This window comes from Talpa occidentalis, unplaced genomic scaffold, assembly GCF_014898055.3.
Source record: "Talpa occidentalis isolate TD23 unplaced genomic scaffold, MPIMG_talOcc4v2.1, whole genome shotgun sequence".
Taxonomy (NCBI): Eukaryota; Metazoa; Chordata; class Mammalia; order Eulipotyphla; family Talpidae; genus Talpa; species Talpa occidentalis.
Genome location: NW_026555331.1, coordinates 152,890,433 through 152,907,022, shown reverse-complemented (window position 1 = coordinate 152,907,022; position 16,590 = coordinate 152,890,433). Strand labels below are relative to the sequence as shown.

General features: G+C 63.7%; 2 protein-coding genes across 3 annotated transcripts; one reads left to right on the top strand and one right to left on the bottom strand.

The window, feature by feature from the left end:
* The first annotated feature begins 3,181 nt into the window (after nucleotides 1–3,181).
* Nucleotides 3,182–10,427, top strand: ATG9B (autophagy related 9B). 2 transcript variants are annotated; one of them, XM_037515288.2, is made up of 14 exons: nucleotides 3,224–3,773; nucleotides 3,891–3,934; nucleotides 4,090–4,154; nucleotides 4,346–4,507; nucleotides 4,972–5,113; nucleotides 6,541–7,295; nucleotides 7,455–7,608; nucleotides 7,772–7,951; nucleotides 8,303–8,539; nucleotides 8,696–8,829; nucleotides 8,950–9,046; nucleotides 9,171–9,294; nucleotides 9,385–9,526; nucleotides 9,657–10,427. In XM_037515288.2, the coding sequence occupies exons 1-13, from the start codon at nucleotides 3,224–3,226 to the stop codon at nucleotides 9,510–9,512; spliced, it is 2,772 nt and encodes a 923-aa protein (XP_037371185.1). In that variant the 3' UTR covers nucleotides 9,513–9,526; nucleotides 9,657–10,427. The 2 variants fall into 2 exon arrangements, with proteins under 2 accessions (XP_054548725.1, XP_037371185.1); XM_054692750.1 differs by lacking the exon at nucleotides 9,657–10,427 and having other exon boundaries at nucleotides 3,182–3,773; nucleotides 9,385–9,529.
* A 2,079-nt stretch (nucleotides 10,428–12,506) lies between these two features.
* On the bottom strand, nucleotides 12,507–15,445 carry LOC129145251 (nitric oxide synthase, endothelial-like; the record flags this gene model as incomplete). Its single annotated transcript, XM_054691929.1, has 7 exons — nucleotides 15,223–15,445; nucleotides 15,046–15,124; nucleotides 14,755–14,942; nucleotides 14,159–14,331; nucleotides 13,722–13,932; nucleotides 13,548–13,635; nucleotides 12,507–12,639 (listed from the first exon to the last, which is right to left on the bottom strand). Coding segments are annotated over exons 1-7 (1,095 nt in total), but the record flags the coding sequence as incomplete, so codon positions are not given.
* Between the last annotated feature and the right edge of the window lie 1,145 nt (nucleotides 15,446–16,590).

The window sequence follows — 16,590 nt, the reverse complement described above, 5'->3', positions numbered from 1 at the left end:
GTCGCCTCCGGGGTGACGTTGTGTGGTGGCGCCCGGCCCTCCCCGCCCCGGTGTCCGTAGCAACGCGTCAGCCGCTCACCGCGGGTCCATTTTCCTTAGGGCGCCCCTGGCGCACGCCAGGGATCCCGGGGCTCCAGGGAGAGTGGAGCGCGGGTTCTGGAGAACCGAGGGACAAAGTCGACCGGGAAGCAAGAGATGCAGGAGCCTTGCCACCCACCTGCTCTCCCTGGGGCCAGAGCTCCGGGGATGGCAGTCACGTGTAGAAACACCCCCGGCGATTCTGACACGCCCCCCCCAGCCAACGATTGAGAACCCCCGGTGTGGCGGTCCTCGGGTCCATCTCCCCGCGGGTGCTCGCCTCCCGCCGGCAGGCTGAGCTGCCTGAGGCTTCCGCAGCTCAGCTGGGCATCTTTTTTGTCCCGCGTTAATTATTTGTTTACACAGCCCGCCTCCACTCGGCTGTGACGTCTTTTAGGCTAGTGGCTCTGTCTCATTCGTTCGACCGCCCATCTCCAGCTGCCTGGCAGGGGAGCGTGCCAGTCTTATAATAGATTGGCTTGAGTGGTGGGTGGTGGTAGGGGCACTGTCAGTCAATGAATCCGAGGTGGAACTGTCATAGGGCAGCCCCGATACAAAACGGGGTGCCTGACTGTGGGTCCTCACCCGCGCTTAAAAGGACTTATCAATGCTCTACTGCAGGCACACGCGAAAGGTTAATAAAAGGTTTATTTACAAGGGAAGGGGAAATGAGGAAATGGACAGCTCAGGGAGAAAAGTGGGAGACAAAGTTTTATTTATTTATTTTATTTTTTTTATTTTTATATAGAGGCATGTTTTCTTTCTTTCTTTCTTTGTTTTTGTTTATACATGCACTGGGTACAGTCAGAAGCGCGGGAGGGTGAGAGAATTCACCAGAGCCAGAGCGGGGAGCAGAGCAGGCAGAAGGACCGAAGTACACTGCTGAGGGGAGCAGCGGGCGGCAGGAGAGGTCTGCGCGCCATGTGGGACCCTCCTCCGGTGGCCGGGGAGCAGCCGGGGCCGCGGGCAGCTTCGCAGCCCAGCGCTCAACCGCTGCGCCACCGGGGAGGCCCGGGAGACAAAGTTTTAAATGCGTCCTACCCGATCCGCCGATCTGGTATCCCAAATGGCGCCCTGAGAGCTGGCCGCCAGCCAGGAGCCCTGAAGCCAGGAGGCGAGCGATAGCGAGCCCCCCCAAGGCCCACGTGTTTGGTTTTTATACCCAACCTGGCTGCTTAACTCCACGCTCAGGTCCCAGCCACCCTCCCTTTGGTGGTGATGGGATTTGTCTTTCCCAATGTCCTGATGGCTTTAGTCTGGAGTGGGGGTGGGGTCCACAAAGCCTGTATGGGATTAGCTCAGGGCATCATTTCCCCCTAACAGAACTGGGTAGGAAAATGTGCCAGGATTGGTTTTGTTAGGGGGAAAGGATGTCCTGAGCTAATCCCATACAGGCTTTGTGGACCCCACCCCCACTCCAGACTAAAGCCATCAGGACATTGGGAAAGACAAATCCCATCACCACCAAAGGGAGGGTGGCTGGGACCTGAGCGTGGAGTTAAGCAGCCAGGTTGGGTATAAAAACCAAACACATGGGCCTTGCGGGGGCTGGCTATCGCTCGCCTCCTGGCTTCAGGGCTCCTGGCTGGCGGCCAGCTCTCAGAGCGCCATTTGGGATTTCTGATCGGCGGATCGGGTAGGACGCATTTAAAACTTTGTCTCCCACTTTTCTCCCTGAGCTGTCCATTTCCTCATTTCCCCTTCCCTTGTAAATAAACCTTTTATGAACCTTTCGCGTGTGCCTGCAGTAGAGCATTGATAAGTCCTTTTAAGCGTGCGGGTGAGGACCCACAGTCAGGCACCCCGTTTTGTATCGGGGTTGCTTTACAACAGTTTGAGGTTGTTTCTAGTGTATGGGGATGGTGAGGGGGGAGGCGTCCTAATGTGAGTATGGTGGAATATGGGGGTGAGCGAGGAGAGAGCAGACAAAACCCACATAGCTAATCTTGACAGATGTCCTCTGCAGTGTGGGGTTCCATTTTGGGTACATCTAGGAGGAGAGAATTTCATTTTCCTAGCTCTGCCTCCTGCTGTGCACACCCTGAGTTACTAAGGGGTTCCCCCAGCCAGGAAGGAGGCGCAGAAGGAGAATGGGTACATTCTGTGAGTGGTTTCACGATGGCCTGCACATTCTTCCAGTGAACAACTGGAAGCTCCGTTCTGCCCAGAGCTTGGGTCCTGGCCCTTGGGCTAAGCCCTGCAGGCCTGACACCTGGGTGGCTGAGTCAGCACCTCAGGAATGGGCTTCGGTAGGAAACCTGGTGATTCAAGGCCTCAAGAATGGCGTTGGACAAGCCACCCGACCAGTTGCCTGGCCACCTCCTCCTCCTCCATCCTTCAGGGGTGACAATGAGGAACTCGCTCAGTCAGGTCATCCTTCAAACCCCAGAACCCCAGCTGCCCTCCTCTGCAGGTTCTCAAGCCCCAAGCCTGGATACTTCAGGGGACCCCAGAAACTGGACCAAGACCTGGGGGAATGGATTTCAGGGTTCAAGAGGATAAAGAAATAAACATAATAGCATTTCCAAGGGGCCCCATTTTTTTACTCTAGGCTCCCCAAACCACTTCTCATATGCAAGGCAGCTCCTATCCTTGCTTCTCCTTCCTTCCAGGTTTCCCTCAAGCTGCCTGCCAAGTCGGCCTTCCTCCTTCTCTTAGTCCTGGCAGACAGACAACCAGCAGCCTCATTTTTTCTTTTCTTTGCTTTTGGCCTTAAAACATTGCTCTGTTAATCACTATGGGTGTGTGTGTGGGGGAGGGAGACAAGATTTTAAGAAACCCAATTCCTAACATGTAGGTCCATCATCCTAGGATTCCTTGATAGGGTTTTCTTTTTGCTTGTCTTACTTTGCTGCTCCCGGGGCTCTAACTCCTGCCCGGTCTGCAGAAGGGATAATAGGTGTCTCCTCTGGTCTGAGGCCTTTTCAGCTCCTGCCCCTCAAACTGCTGCCCCTCCCAGCAAGGAGGAGGCGGGGCTCTGGAGGTTTGGCCGCAGGTTGCCCTGGAAGGGGTGTGACCGGCCCACTGAGTCATGTGCTGTTGTTGTCCCTGTCCTTGTTGAAGTCCTGCTCGGCAACCCGGCCGTCGTCCGTGGCAGTGGCAGCAGCTCCCATCGTCCAAGATCTCGGGAGAGGCCGCCAGCCCGATGGTGAGGCGAATAGGCTGGGGGGGGAGCAGGGGGCGGCTGGGGCGGTGGGGAGACCCGGGGCCTGGATCAGTGCCCCTCCTCCCCATGTCGCTGCCTCCTCTTCCTCCTCCTCCGGGTCGGGGGCCTGGGGGCGGGAGGGTCTCCATCTTCTCTCTGTCCCCAGTCCCTCACATGAGAAGCAGCCGGTCCTCAGTTCCTGCTGCAGCCCCGGGACCTTCCTGCTCAGTGGTTCAGGGTCCTGGGGCTTCTCAGCCTCGCCGCAGTGCCTTCCCCACCCCAGCAGCCCCTCCCAAGCAGGCGAGCTCCACCACAACACCCATCTCTGCTCCCCGCTGCTGGGGTTCCCACTCCACCCCATCCCTGGCCTCGGTGACTCCCCTTCCCTCACGCCGATGCCCCCAGGACCCTCCTGGGCTGCGGATAGGCCCTCTGATCCCTGAACAGGATTATGAGCGGCTGGAGGACTGTGACCCTGAGGGGTCCCAAGACTCCCCCCTCCACGGGGAGGATCAGCAGCCCCTGCTGCATGTACCCGAAGGGCTCCGAGGTGAGTGTGTGGGTGTGGGGCGAGGGGGCGGTGTCAGGAGCTCTGGCAGGGATGGAGGGTCGGGAGCTTATCACTTAGGCGGCAGCCAGGTGCCAACCCTTTCCCCTTTGTGCCCAGGCTCCTGGCACCACATCCAGAACCTGGACAGCTTCTTCACCAAGATATCCTTTGTGCTGGGTACGGCGGTGGCCCAGGAAGACCCCCGGGCGGCTGGCACCAACGTTGTCGGGAGACTCGAGGGTGCGGTGGGTGGGGGCTTGCTGGGGGCCGTGTCCTGACAGGCTCATCCTGCTGGGTTGTTTCTTGACCCGTCCACATCTACAGCTACCACCAGAGGAACGGCTTCACCTGCATCCTCCTGGAGGACCTCTTCCAGCTGGGGTGAGATGCCACCAGAACCCAAACTCTGTCCTAGGCTCCCCCTCCCTGTTTGCCTGCTGCTGTGGGGCCACCCAGAGCCTTCCTGAGCCACCCAGGGCTTGCCTGGTGGGATGAGCCCAGGGCTTGCCCTGGAGGCTGGGCCAGGTGCCCCCCGGCCCTCAGGCCTAATCTGTAGCCTCCCTGCGTCCCAGACAATTTGTTTTCATTGTCACCTTCACGACCTTCCTCCTGCGCTGCGTGGATTACAACGTCCTCTTTGCCAACCAACTGAATAACCGCACGAGTCCCGGGCTGCTCCGCAACAAGGTGACCTTGTCAGATGCCATCCTGTCCTCCGGCCAGTGTGCCCAGCGGTGAGTGCCAGTGCTTGAGGGTGGGTGGGGAGCCCTTGGTCCGTGGTCTAGATCAGCAGTCTCCCAGTGTATGGGCTCAGGTGTCCTTAGTGCACTTACAGTTGACAGAGACCTCCCAAGGGCTTTAGCAGACGAGGATCCTGGCTGGGGATATGTACCTCGTTAGGCCAGAAGGCCGAGAACAGCTTTAGAACCTAAAGCACAGGCGCATCCCAGTGCTGGCCCGCTCTGGATGCTAGGCCTCCGCTGCACCCTGGCGATCACAGGACACTGACAATGGCAGAAACCCAGAGTTTGCAAAAAAATGTTGACCTTGACTATGCTTGTGAGAGGCTCAGGGACCCCCGACCCTTTGAGAACTGCTGGTCTAGCTGGTCTCCTCCATGTCTTCTCCACGGTTCCCTAAGTCTGGTCCCCTGTCTATCGGGCCCCCACTTTCTTGCCGCTCTCTGTCCCTCCCCCAGGATCCATTCCAGCCCCCTGCTGGTCTTTCTTCTCATCCTGGCTGCTGCCTTCTGGCTGTTCCAGCTGCTTCGATCAGTCTGCAACCTCTTCAGCTTCTGGGACATCCAGGTGTTTTACAAGGAGGCCCTGCACATCCCCCCGGTGAGCTGGGTGGGGGTGTCCGTGTGTCTGGTGCCAGGTGGGTGGGGGGCTACAGTACAGACCGAAGGACCAACTAGAAAGAGGGCTGAAGGCCTCAATGACACCTACCTGAGGCTGCGAGTAATGTTACAAGGCGGGGTGCCACCTCGTAAAACAAGTCCTCACCTCAAGCAGCTTGGCTGATGTAGAAGGGTTGCCGAAGAGGATTTAGTCACGTGCTTGTGATCAAAACAACAGGCGTGTAAACACACTCATCAGAGCTCAGAGTGGGGAGAATCCAGGCTAGCCTAGGCAGGACAGGGGTGGAGGCAGTCCCAGCCCTGATGCAGGAAGGGGGCAAATAGCCCACCCCCCTGAAGCTATTCAGGCCGCTGGGTGACACCACCCCTCTTCTTGGCCTCGCCCCCTGCAGCATCCTACCGCCGGGGCCCTTGCTGTCCCAGCCCCGCTTCCCTGCCTGCCTTCCTTCCTCTCCAGCACCCCCGTCACTCCTACTTGCTGTCCCTAAGTTCCTCTGTAAGGCCCGGCTCTGAGGCTAACCCTGCAGCCAGTTTCCCTTGCCCCTCAGAAGCCCAGAACCTTCCACACAACCCGCTTGCACCACCCCGGGAGAGGTTCTGGAAAGCCCCCTTGAGCTGGGAAGCACCAGGCACAGAGCCTGGGGCGGTGGAGAAGGCCAGGGCGGCGGAGGCGGGGCGGGCATGGTCAGGCCGCTGCTCCTTGGGGTGCCCGCTGACCTCTCTCTGTCTATCTTTTCTCTCCTCTTTCCCCTCCCCTCCTGTTCCTTCCAGGGGAAGGGAGACCCTGGGATGGACTGGAGAGGCTGGCCCGGAGGGACTTGACTAACCTGGACGGGGGCAGCTGGGTGAAACGGGGCTCAAATGAGGTTGCAGATGAGCTCCCCGCTCTGACCGCCCCCACGCCCGGGGTGGACACAGCCAGTGTCTTAGGACGGTTAACCCGGGGATGGCGTGGGGCCAGGCTGGGGTCTCAGAGCCAAAGGAGGTGAGGCTTTCGGCCCCCTCGGCACAGGGAGGCGAGGTTCCCCTCAGCTGTGGTGCCTCTGAGTCTCGGAAGTGCAGGACTGTGGACCGTGGGGGGGCTCTGTCGAGCCTGCACCCCAGAGCTCCTATCAAATACCTGACAACTTTAGGGTGTGAGGTGGCTCAGGGAAGCGCTGACTCATGGCCTCGCAGCGGCTGGGGCTGGGGGAGCAGCCTTCCAGCGCGGGAAGGGAGGAAGCTGGAAGCGCCCCTTGTCAGCGACTGGGTTAGGGGAGGGCAGGGGGCAGACACCTGGCCACACCCCCAGGTCTCAGCCAGCGCCCCTGGGTGTGAGAGCCCGCGGGGCGGCTGCAGCAGGGGCGCGGTGGGGTGGGCCTGCGGGTGGCGGGCCCTTCGGGTCGCGCTCACGGTCCCCCTCCTCAGGAGGAGCTCAGCGCGGTGCCCTGGGCGGAGGTGCAGTCCCGGCTCCTGGCGCTGCAGAGGAGCGGGGGGCTGTGCGTGCAGCCGCGGCCGCTGACCGAGCTCGACGTGCACCACCGCATCCTGCGCTACACCAACTACCAGGTGGCGCTGGCCAACAAGGGCCTGCTGCCCGCCCGCTGCGCGCTGCCCTGGGGCGGCGGCGCGGGCTTCCTCAGCCGCGGGCTGGCGCTCAACGTGGACCTGCTCCTCTTCCGCGGCCCCTTCTCGCTCTTCCGCGGCGGCTGGGAGCTGCCCGACGCCTACAAGCGCAGCGACCAGCGGGGCGCCCTGGCGGCGCGCTGGCGGCGCGCGGTGCTGCTGCTGGCCGCCGTGAACCTGGCGCTCAGCCCGCTGGTGCTGGCCTGGCAGGTGCTGCACGCCTTCTACAGCCACGCCGAGCTGCTGCGGCGCGAGCCGGGCGCGCTGGGGACGCGCCGCTGGTCCCGCCTGGCCCGCCTGCAGCTGCGCCACTTCAACGAGCTGCCGCACGAGCTGCGCGCGCGCCTGGCCCGCGCCTACCGGCCCGCGGCCGCCTTCCTGCGCGCCGCCGCGCCCCCCGCGCCGCTGCTGGCGCTGCTGGCCCGCCAGGCGGTCTTCTTCGCCGGCGCGCTGCTGGCCGCGCTGCTGGTGCTCACCGTCTACGACGAGGACGTGCTGGCCGTGGAGCACGTGCTCACCGCCATGACCGCGCTCGGGGTCACGGCCACCGTGGCCAGGTGCGCCGGGAGAGGCCGGGGAGGGGGACGCGTCCCTGCGATCTGCGGCCGAGCCCCCCGGAGCCCCCCACCCCTCCCCGCCGCCGCCGCCCGCGTCTCTCCAGCCCGGCGCGCACGCCGCCTGACCGCGCGCCCCTCTCCACCCGGCCCCGCCTCCAGGTCCTTCCTGCCCGACGAGCGGTGCCAGGGCCGGTCCCCCCAGCTGCTGCTGCAGGCGGCCTTGGCCCACATGCACTACCTGCCCGAGGAGCCGGGCCCCGCCGGCAAGGCCAGCGCGTACCGGCAGATGGCGCGGCTGCTGCAGTACCGAGCGGTGAGGGGCGGCCCGCTGGCCCGGGACAGGGAGCGGGGCCGTCTGGCTATCCCAGGACCCCGGCAGTGACCGGCTGTCCTGGCCTGGGGAGCGTCCCCGGCCGTCCCAGTCAGGAGGGGTGGGACCTCAGCACCCCCTTCTCAGCCGCATCCTGCTTGTCCAGGTCTCCCTCCTCGAGGAGCTGCTGTCCCCTCTGCTCACCCCACTGTTCCTGCTCTTCTGGTTTCGCCCCCGCGCCCTGGAGATCATTGACTTTTTCCATCACTTTACTGTGGACGTGGCAGGGGTGGGGGACATCTGTTCCTTTGCCCTCATGGACGTGAAGCGCCACGGCCACCCTCAGGTTAGAGCCCTTCCCCGGCCGTGTGGGGCTGTGGGTCGGAGGAGTTTGCTCGCCGCACCCATAGTGGACCTGGGTCCAAGCCCAGCTCCCGCCCTGCTGCCTGTGACCTTGAACTAGGAGCTCCACTTCCCTTGGCCCAAGTGCCTGTCAACGCCAAGGCTAGAGGAAGGCGCGGCATCAACCCCATGCTGTCGAGAGCCAGTCCTGCTCCTTGCGGGGTGTTGGGGTGACCTTGAGCAAGTCCCTCTGTGGGCCGCCTTCTTTCCCCTGGGAAGTAGGGCTAGTGTGTCCTGTCCCACCGGCCCTGCGAGGTGCGGTGTCCACAGCACCTGAAAGGCTCTTTGCTCCCAGTGGCTCTCAGCGGGACAGACAGAGGCCTCGCTGTCTCAGCGCGCGGAGGACGGAAAGACCGAGCTCTCCTTGATGAGGTTTTCCCTGGTGCATCCTCAATGGCGCCCCCCAGGGCACAGCTCCAAGTTCCTGGGGCACCTGAGAGGCCGGGTTCAGCAAGACGCTGCGGCTTGGGGTGCCACTTCAGTTCGCAGCCCCCCGACCCCTGGGGTGCTCAGTGACTCCTCCTCTCCTCTGGTGAGTCCCCCACCAGGCCTTCTGCCCTCAACACCCCCTTCCCTCTCTGACCTTTAGTATCCGCCTGCTCAGCAGTCCAGCCCGCTGCCTGCCGTCTTTAGATGACCTCCTCCTCCCCGTCTGTGCTCCCTCTGACCCCCTCTGTGTTTGCTCCAGCCTGAGACCTTTCTGGCCAACCTCTTGGTGCACCCCCTCCTGCCCCAGAGGGACCTGAGCCCCACCGGCCCCTGCCCAGCTGCGGCCACAGCTAGCCTCCTGGCCTCCATCTCCCGAATTGCCCAGGACCCAAGGTGAGATGCAGTGTCACTGGGGGCTCTGAGGAGGGTGAGGTGGGGGAATCAAGCTTTGCCCTCCCTTTAGGGTGTTGGGGGAAAGGTATGTCTTTTTGATCCTTGCACCCTCTGTTCCAGCTGCGTGTCCCCAGGAGGCAGTGGGGGGCAGAAGCTGGCCCAGCTCCCAGAGCTGACTTCTGCTGAGATGAGTCTCCACGCCATATACCTGCACCAGGTGAGTAGAGGAGTGTGCAAAGGAGAAGCAGGGAGTTGAGGTGCCAGAACCCTCGGCACCTAGCCCGGGGTCTGGGTCCGCCTGAGAGCAGGAGGGAGTCCCTCATTCTCTCCTTCCCATTTAGCTCCATCAGCAGCAGCAGCAGGGAGCATGGGGTGAGGCTTCCGCCACCTCCCTGTCCCGGCGCTGGTCCAGCCCCTCACAGACACTGTCGCCTGATGAGGAGAAGCCATCCTGGTCCAGTGATGGTGAGGCATCAGGGAGGAGGGGGGACTGATTGATTGCCTGTGTGTGTGCTGGCGACACAGCAGTAGCCACTTGATGGCTTTTCTCACCAGGCTCCAGTCCTGTCTCTAGCCCCAGACAGCAGTGGAGAGCCCAGCGGGACCAGACTTTGTTCCCTGGAGGGTTTCAGGAAACCACAGATGCCCAGAAGGAGCCTGGCCAGGCCCCTAGCACTGACTGAGTGGCCTTCTGGGGGTAGGTATTGTGTAATAAGTAGAAAATTGGGGGGAGCCAGAATGGAGCAATAGGAGCAGTGGCCAGAATCTGGGGTGATGGGGTGATCATCTCTGGAAACTAACCCCAAGGGCCTTTTTCTCCCTCCCAGTCTCTCCAGCTTCTCCAGCACCGGGAGATGTGACAAGGTGGAGTGGAAGAACACGCCGAGCCCTCTTTAGAGATCCCCCAGGGACCCTGGTCCCCTGTATACCTAGTTGGGCAGGAGTTGGGGGTCAGTGACAAACTCGCCCCAGAGCGCAGAGAAAGGGGAGAGGAGGAGATGCCAAAGGCATCTGGAAACAACTTTTACACGTGATCCACACACAAGGCCTAAGGGAACCCCGGCCCAACGAGCTGTCCAGACTGGATCCTGAGGCCAAGCTAATGTCCGCAAACAATGAGGAATGGGACCTGAGTGGGTTCTTGAGGCCTTCAAGTTCCCAGGGGACTTGCGGAGGGTAACTGGTGGGGACTGGTGAGTGCAAACCTCCAGCGAGGGCTGTTTTTCGGAGTTGGGCATTGGTCTGATATCTTACGAGGGCTGGGTTCCTCATCCTGTCTGAACCCGGCAGCAGAGGTTGCCTGGTTGCCTGGCCGCGCTGCACAGCCTGGGACCTTGGTGTCTGGCCTCCCCGCTCCTGCTTCTCAATTACGAGCAGGAGGGCACCACCTGGTGCCTGTCATTGGCCAGAAACCTCATTTGTGAAATCAGAGTCAGCCTGCAGCGGGGCCTCCCTGCCAAAGAACTCCACCCTCACTCCACACCAGCAAGAAGAGGAAGCTGTCGTTCTGTCATTTTAATCTACCCGGCTGGGCTAGGTATCTTCATAGCGCTAAGAATATCTGCTCCAGTCTCTTATCTTCAATAATAAATATTTGATCGATTTAAAGAGTAGGTTTCAAGATAAGATACCTCTGAAAGAGGGGAGGGGAATCTAAATTCACCTAAGGAGTATGCAAGGGGTGACCTGCGGCCTCTGGAACACCACGCTGGGGTGTGGCCTTCCAGGTGCGGGGGGGCGGGGGCAGGTCTGCAGAGACACTTGCACTCGGCCTCGGGAGTGAGGGGGGCCCGGCAGACGGGGCGGACGGGAGGCACCTCGGGAGGGGAGGGCAACGTGGTGGTCGCGGGCTGCCCGATGGGGGGGGGTCAGGGGGGACCGACGGCCGCGCTCGCCAGGAGCCGGGCTGGAGAGCAAGCGGCTTTCAGGGGCCGGGGTGTCTGGGCCGGGCGGGTCGAACGCCCAGGGCACTGCGCCCCGCAGACGCCGCTCCTGCAGGGAAAAGCTCTGGGTGCGGATGCGGCTTGTCACCTCCTGGGTGCGCAGAGTGAGCCCGAAAATGTCCTCGTGGTAGCGTTGCTGATCCTGCGGGAAAGAGCGCGGCGCGTCGGAACCGAGACCGGATCTGAGATCCGCGCGGGAGTGGGCCCCGCCCTCGGAGCGCCCGGCCCCACCCCCCGGAGTGCCCGGCCCCGCCTCCGGAGCGCCAGGCCCCGCCCTCGGAGCGCCCGGCCCCACCCCCCGGAGTGCCCGGCCCCGCCTCCGGAGCGCCAGGCCCCGCCCCCGGAACCCCTGGCCCCGCCCCTCGAGCGCCCGGTCCCGCCCCTCGAGCGCCCAGCCCCGCCCCTCCGCACCCGCAGCACGCCGATGACGTCGCCGGCCTCCTCCAGCTCCATGTCGCCCTCTGTCGCCAGGATGCGCTGCACCGTCTGCAGGACGCTGGTTGCCATGGTGACATCGCCGCAGACAAACATGTGGCCTCGCTCGAGGCAGAGCACGCGGTGCACCTCGGCGGCCAGCTCGGCCCGCAGGACGTCCTGCACGTAGGTCTGGGGAGGGTCGGGCCCGGCCCGGGGCGTGAGTCCCGGCCGCCAGGTGCGGCCGGCGCGCGGGGTGGGCCGGGGGCCGAGCCAGCGAGGGGCTTGGGTGCGGGTGCGCGAGGCCCGAAGGGGCGTCCAGCCCGCGGGCGCTGCTGCTGCTGAGCGCGCAGGCGGGTTCCCCAGCCCTGCGCGTGGCGGGGAGAGGGGTGGGGAGGGGGGTGCTGGAGCGCACAGCCGCCTCGCCCCAGCCCTGGCTTCAGGTTATTCTTGCGCCCTTCAGGGTCCCTCACCTTAGGGCTGTCGGGTTCCCGGGAGAAGGCGGTGAGGACTCGGCCAAACACCCCGCGCTGCTGGGCATCCTGCACTTCGTCGCGGTAGAGGTGGTCGAGCTGGGAGCATCGGCAGCCGAACACCAAGGTCATGGGGGCGGGCTGCAGCCCTGCAAGCAGCACCGTGGCTTGGGAGAGGTTCCCCCGCCAAGGGGCACGGCCCTAGGGACACCTCCCACTGGCTTCCCTGGCCCAGGCTGCCAGCTAGCTTTTCCGACAGAAGAGGACCACCCTCGCTTGTCTGGCCTCCAGGAGAGGGCAGAGGCCTCCACAGACACCTTGCCACACTCCTGATTTGCAGGAGCTCACAGGAGGTAGTGATTTCCCCGGGTGGAGTCGCCCCTGTGCTAAAGTCGCCCCTTTGTGCCATGTAACACCACACTGGGGGAGTCTTATCCAGCCCTGACCCAACCCACATCCTCCCACACCTGCAACCTGCTGTGCCATCACAACTCTCTTCTTTGGATCGATTGACTGCCCCAGGCACCCCGGGCCCAACCTGAGCACCCTACAGCGTCCTCCAGCCCTGAGGCCAGAGTCCAGTCCAGAGTCTACTGGCAGCGGTTATGTGTTCCGAGTCCCAGCCCCATTCCCTGCACACGTCCCTAATCCAGCCCAACGGCCACGCTGTGCCAGCCACCAGAAGCCTGACACACACTGTCCTCTCCCTCCCCCTTGCTCTGATAAACTCCTTTTCACCTTTGTGGTCGGTTCCTTACCCACTCTCCTGCCTGTTTCCTGCCTTCCAGTCCACACCCCTCCGGCCCTAGGATGTGTGACTGCCTCTTGCCTTCCACTCACTCCCTGGCCCCGCCTCACCTTTGCTTTCAATGTCGTGCAGCCGCTCTTGCCAAAATCCCCGGAAGGGGGCGATGCCCGTGCCAGGCCCCACCAGGATGCAGGGCAAGCTGGGATCAAGTGGCAGCCGGAAGGAGGGAGCCCTAATGAGAGACTCCGTCAGTTCCCGCCTGCCTCCCTAGCTCCCCGCTCTTACCAGCCGCATGGGGGTTGAGCAAGGAGTCCACTCCCATTGGAAATGGGAGTTGTGCTCCCGCGCAGTGCTCCCCTGCCAGCGTCCAGTTCCCAGGAAGGGAAGGCGAGTGGAGTTGCAGGCGGCAGTGCCCCCACCCCGTGGGCTCTGGGAGTTGATTGGGTCAAAGGGAATATGGTTCAGACCGGACCGAAGGATCTCTTGCTGTCTCGGTTGAGCAGACTTAGAAATAGGGGTAAGAGGACAGCCTTGGGTTCACAGGATTGTTGGGTGATTATTTTAGTCACCACCTTAACGTTGGCATTTGCTGGTATTCAGCCGATTGGTAGTTTGTCATTTAGCCTCCCAGCTGGGCTCGGGCACTGGGCCTTGCTGGTGCCACTGGGAAATCTTAGTCTCACTGGAGTCTTTGGCTCCTGGCTGGTGGATGGGGCCAGACTTCTGAACCCAGCAAACGGAACGGGGGTGCTGAGACCCTTCCACTTTCTCTGAGCTCTCTGTCATGACTGTGGTAGCCAGCTAGTTCACTCTCAACTACCTGGGCACCTGCTCTTGAACAGGGTGCCACGCCTGCCAACCTCAGACTGGCCCCAAGGATGTGGGGAGGACACAGCGCAGCTTCTAAACACTGCCCCAAATTAGGGCAAGACCCAAAGCTTGCCAAAGTGCTGCAGTGGCCAAGGGAACGCCCTGTCCTTGACGTGTTAGGTCCTCCGTTCCCAATCACCGCCTCACCAAAACCGCCACCCTCACCCTGTGCCCGCCGACTCCTCTTTGTCCCAGGCCACCCATGTGGCACTTCCTCCTGCTGGACAGACTCTTGATGCCCCTTCTGCCTGCACCCCACTGCACACTTACCCCCTAATGAAGCAGGGCACAGCGTCTCCGGCCTTGAGTTGGCTCAGCCACGTGGAGCAGACTCCGTAGTGCAGGGGCCCGAGCCCGTCTAAGGGGTTGGGAAGGAGAGCGAGCCAGTGAGGCGGCCATCCTGGGGCCACTGTGTGGCCTGCCCCTGCCCCTCTGCAGCCTCACCCTGGGTCCTGTAGGCCAGCACGGCTACCGTGAGGTGGATCTCTCCCGGGTGGGCGCTGGGTGCTGAGCTGACCGAGTAGTACCGGGGCTGGAGCAAGGGCAGCTGGGTGAGGAGCAGGGGGGCAGGCAGTGCCACCGACGGGAACTGCTCCAGCACCTCCAGCAGCGTGGGGCAGCGGAACCATTTCCACTCCTCATAGCGACGGGGGTCCTGGAGGGGCAGGGTGTGGGGGTTGGAACCTCCTCGCCCGGCCTGCTGACCTCCATCTTGACCCTCGAGAGCTGCGCCTCCTTGGGGTTTCTCCCCTCAATGCAGAGCCCCTTCTGGGTGCAGGCCTCGAGCTTGATCTTCAAACTCCAGTTCACACTGGCCGGGGGATCCCGGGCCCCAGCTCCTCCTGCCTCACTAGGCCCACTCCCCGCCGCTGGCCCCCCACCTGGCTGAGGGCCTCGAGCTCCTGCTGTTCGCTGGCTTCCTCCGCCAGGGTGCTGAGCAGCCGCAGGAGCCGGGGGCTGGGCGGGGAGGTGATGTCCAGGAAGAAGGTGAGCGCCTGGCGCAGCGTGCACGGGGGCAGCCGTGGGTCCCGCACCCAGCCGGGGGGAGGGCCACCTAGGGCGGTGTGGGGGGAGCGCTGAGGAAAGGGCATTGTGGGGCGACACGGGGCTCACCGCACTGGAACTGTGGAGATGAGCCTGTCTGGGCAGGCCCCTGGGTGTTTGGGGGCTCCTCTGCCTCTCCCCACCCAATTCAGTTTAACCCCAGGTAAAAGGTAGGTACACGCCAGCTCCAGACCCGTGTGCTGCCAGGGGAACCTTTGGGGGGTCTCAGCGGGAGGGGACAGCCTTTGGGGTGGCATGGGAACAGGTTCTGAGAAAGGGGACCCGCTCTGCGGACCATCCAGCAACAAGGCCAGACTGGCAGGAGGTAGCGTGGCCGCGGAGCAGGCAGGACCCAGCCTGGACGGCAGGTGGCAGCCCTCTGCCAGGTCCTGACCCCCAGGGGGCCCTGGGTGCCCCAGGCCCCGGCCCTCACCAGGGCTGCCCTTCTCCAGCTGCTCCACGGCCACGGGCTCCCCGGGCGGCGGCGGGTCCTCCACGCGGCTCAGCAGCGCCTCCACCAGGCCGGGCCGGTTGGGCGGACAGATGCCGATGTGGTCCCCGGGCTGGTATAGGAGCCCTTCCTGGCCTCCCGTGTCCAGGCGCACCAGGATCGTGGCCCGGCTGGGGGAGAGGGGCGGTTACCAGGGGCAGCGGCCTGGGAGGGGCGGGGCGGGGGTGCTGGGAGCCGGGGCAGGAGAGGTGCGGGGGGCGGGGTCTTCCTCACGTGGACTTGCTGCTCTGCAGGTTTCCCACGGCGAGCACGGAGGCCTGCAGCATCTTCCTCCTGTGCACGTGGGTCAGGCCTGGCGGGGGAGGGAGGAGACAGACCCAGCGGGGAGCTGTTGGCCCCCGAGTGTTGTCGCCAGCAGGGGCGGGGGGCCGGGGGAGGTCAGGCCCGAACCTGGCAGCAGCTGCAGGCCCTCGGCCTGGGCGCTCAGCCGGTACCTCTGGCGCTTCCAGCTCCGCTTGGGGCTGAAGATGTCCCGGGCAGCCGCCTTGGCGTCCTCGCCCACACAGAAGGTCTCGCAGGAGGCCTGGGGCGCGGGGCGCGGGGCTGAGTGAGGACGGAGCCCGCCCGCCTCCAGCGGGCCCCGCGGGCCCCTCACTGCCTTCTGGGCGCCCATCCGCGCGGCGCCGGCAGGAGGAGAATGGATGCCGGGAGCCGCGGCTCCCCTCGCATGCCTCTCGCACACCTCTGTCTCCCTGCGGTCCCGGGGAGCACGGCGCTCGCACGCGGCACGGAGGGGCGCGGCCAGGCCTGCAGCCGGCGTTCCAGTTGGGCTCCCCCGCGCAGTTTATGTGCCTGTTCCCCATCTTTACACCCTGTCAGGCTCCAGTGAAGAGTGAAAGCCCACAAGTGCTACTGAAGCCGGACGTGAATTTTGGGGGCCCCGGGGCGTCTCCGGCTGGCCTGTCTCTCCTGGAGGGCCCCCTGGGCGTGCGTGTCCTGGCTGTGTTTGCTCATGCACAAGCCCCGCCGGCTGCTTGGCCAGCCCTCCCCCCTGCCTCTTGAGTTGGGGCTCACTCACCATGGTACCCCTCCCGCCCCACATTGCCATCCTGCTAATCTCGCCTTTGTGTGAAGTCTTCTATCTCTTCCTTCCTTCCTCGCCCCCTCCCTTCCTTCCTACCCCCACGCCACGGCTGCCAGCTGGGAGTCTTCCTGTGGGAAGCGCTCTGTGGCCTGTTACCCTCGCCCTCACCTAGTCCTGCCCCAGGACCTCCTGCGCGCCCCCCACTTGCCTTTATCTGGAGTCTTTCCCCTTGTTTTCCATTCTCCCTCCTCCCCGCCTGGGCCTCTGGCCCTCCATTGAGCCCCCCAGTGCGCCCCCCAGTGCGCCCTCCAGCTGGGCCAGGTGAAGAGAGAAGAGGGTGCCCTGGCGCAGCCTGGTGTGGGGAGAGTAGGGGAAGGGGGTGTGGGGGGTGTGGGGGGTGTGGGGAGGAGGAGCCGGCTTGGCTGCAGGCATAAGAGACGGGCAGAGCAGCCTCTCAGGAAGCTCAGGCTCAGCAGTCACAGCGTCGCCCCACCCTGCATTCACCTCCCCGACACCCCGGGTCCAGGCACAATCCCCAGGCCCACTGGCTCTGACTCCCTGCGGTTTCTCTGCTGCTCTCAGCTTCAGCCATTGCCTCCGTGTGACCCTCTCTCCATCCTTCCTTTCTCCCCCCGCCCCACCTTCCCTGCGCCCTGCCCCTCCGTGCCCACTCGAGGGGCTCAGCCTGTGTCCACAGAGGGTCCCATCTCTAGGGCCCGGTCTGTCTGCCTCTG

Excerpts from the sequence above, each read along its gene's own strand:
- ATG9B (XM_037515288.2), top strand. The coding sequence starts at position 3,224 with ATGGTGAGGCGAATAGGCTGGGGGGGGAGCAGGGGGCGGCTGGGGCGG. Across the intron at positions 7,609-7,771 it reads GGCTGCTGCAGTACCGAGCG|GTCTCCCTCCTCGAGGAGCT; the intron begins GTGAGGGGCGGC and ends CTGCTTGTCCAG. Across the intron at positions 7,952-8,302 it reads AGCGCCACGGCCACCCTCAG|TGGCTCTCAGCGGGACAGAC; the intron begins GTTAGAGCCCTT and ends CTTTGCTCCCAG.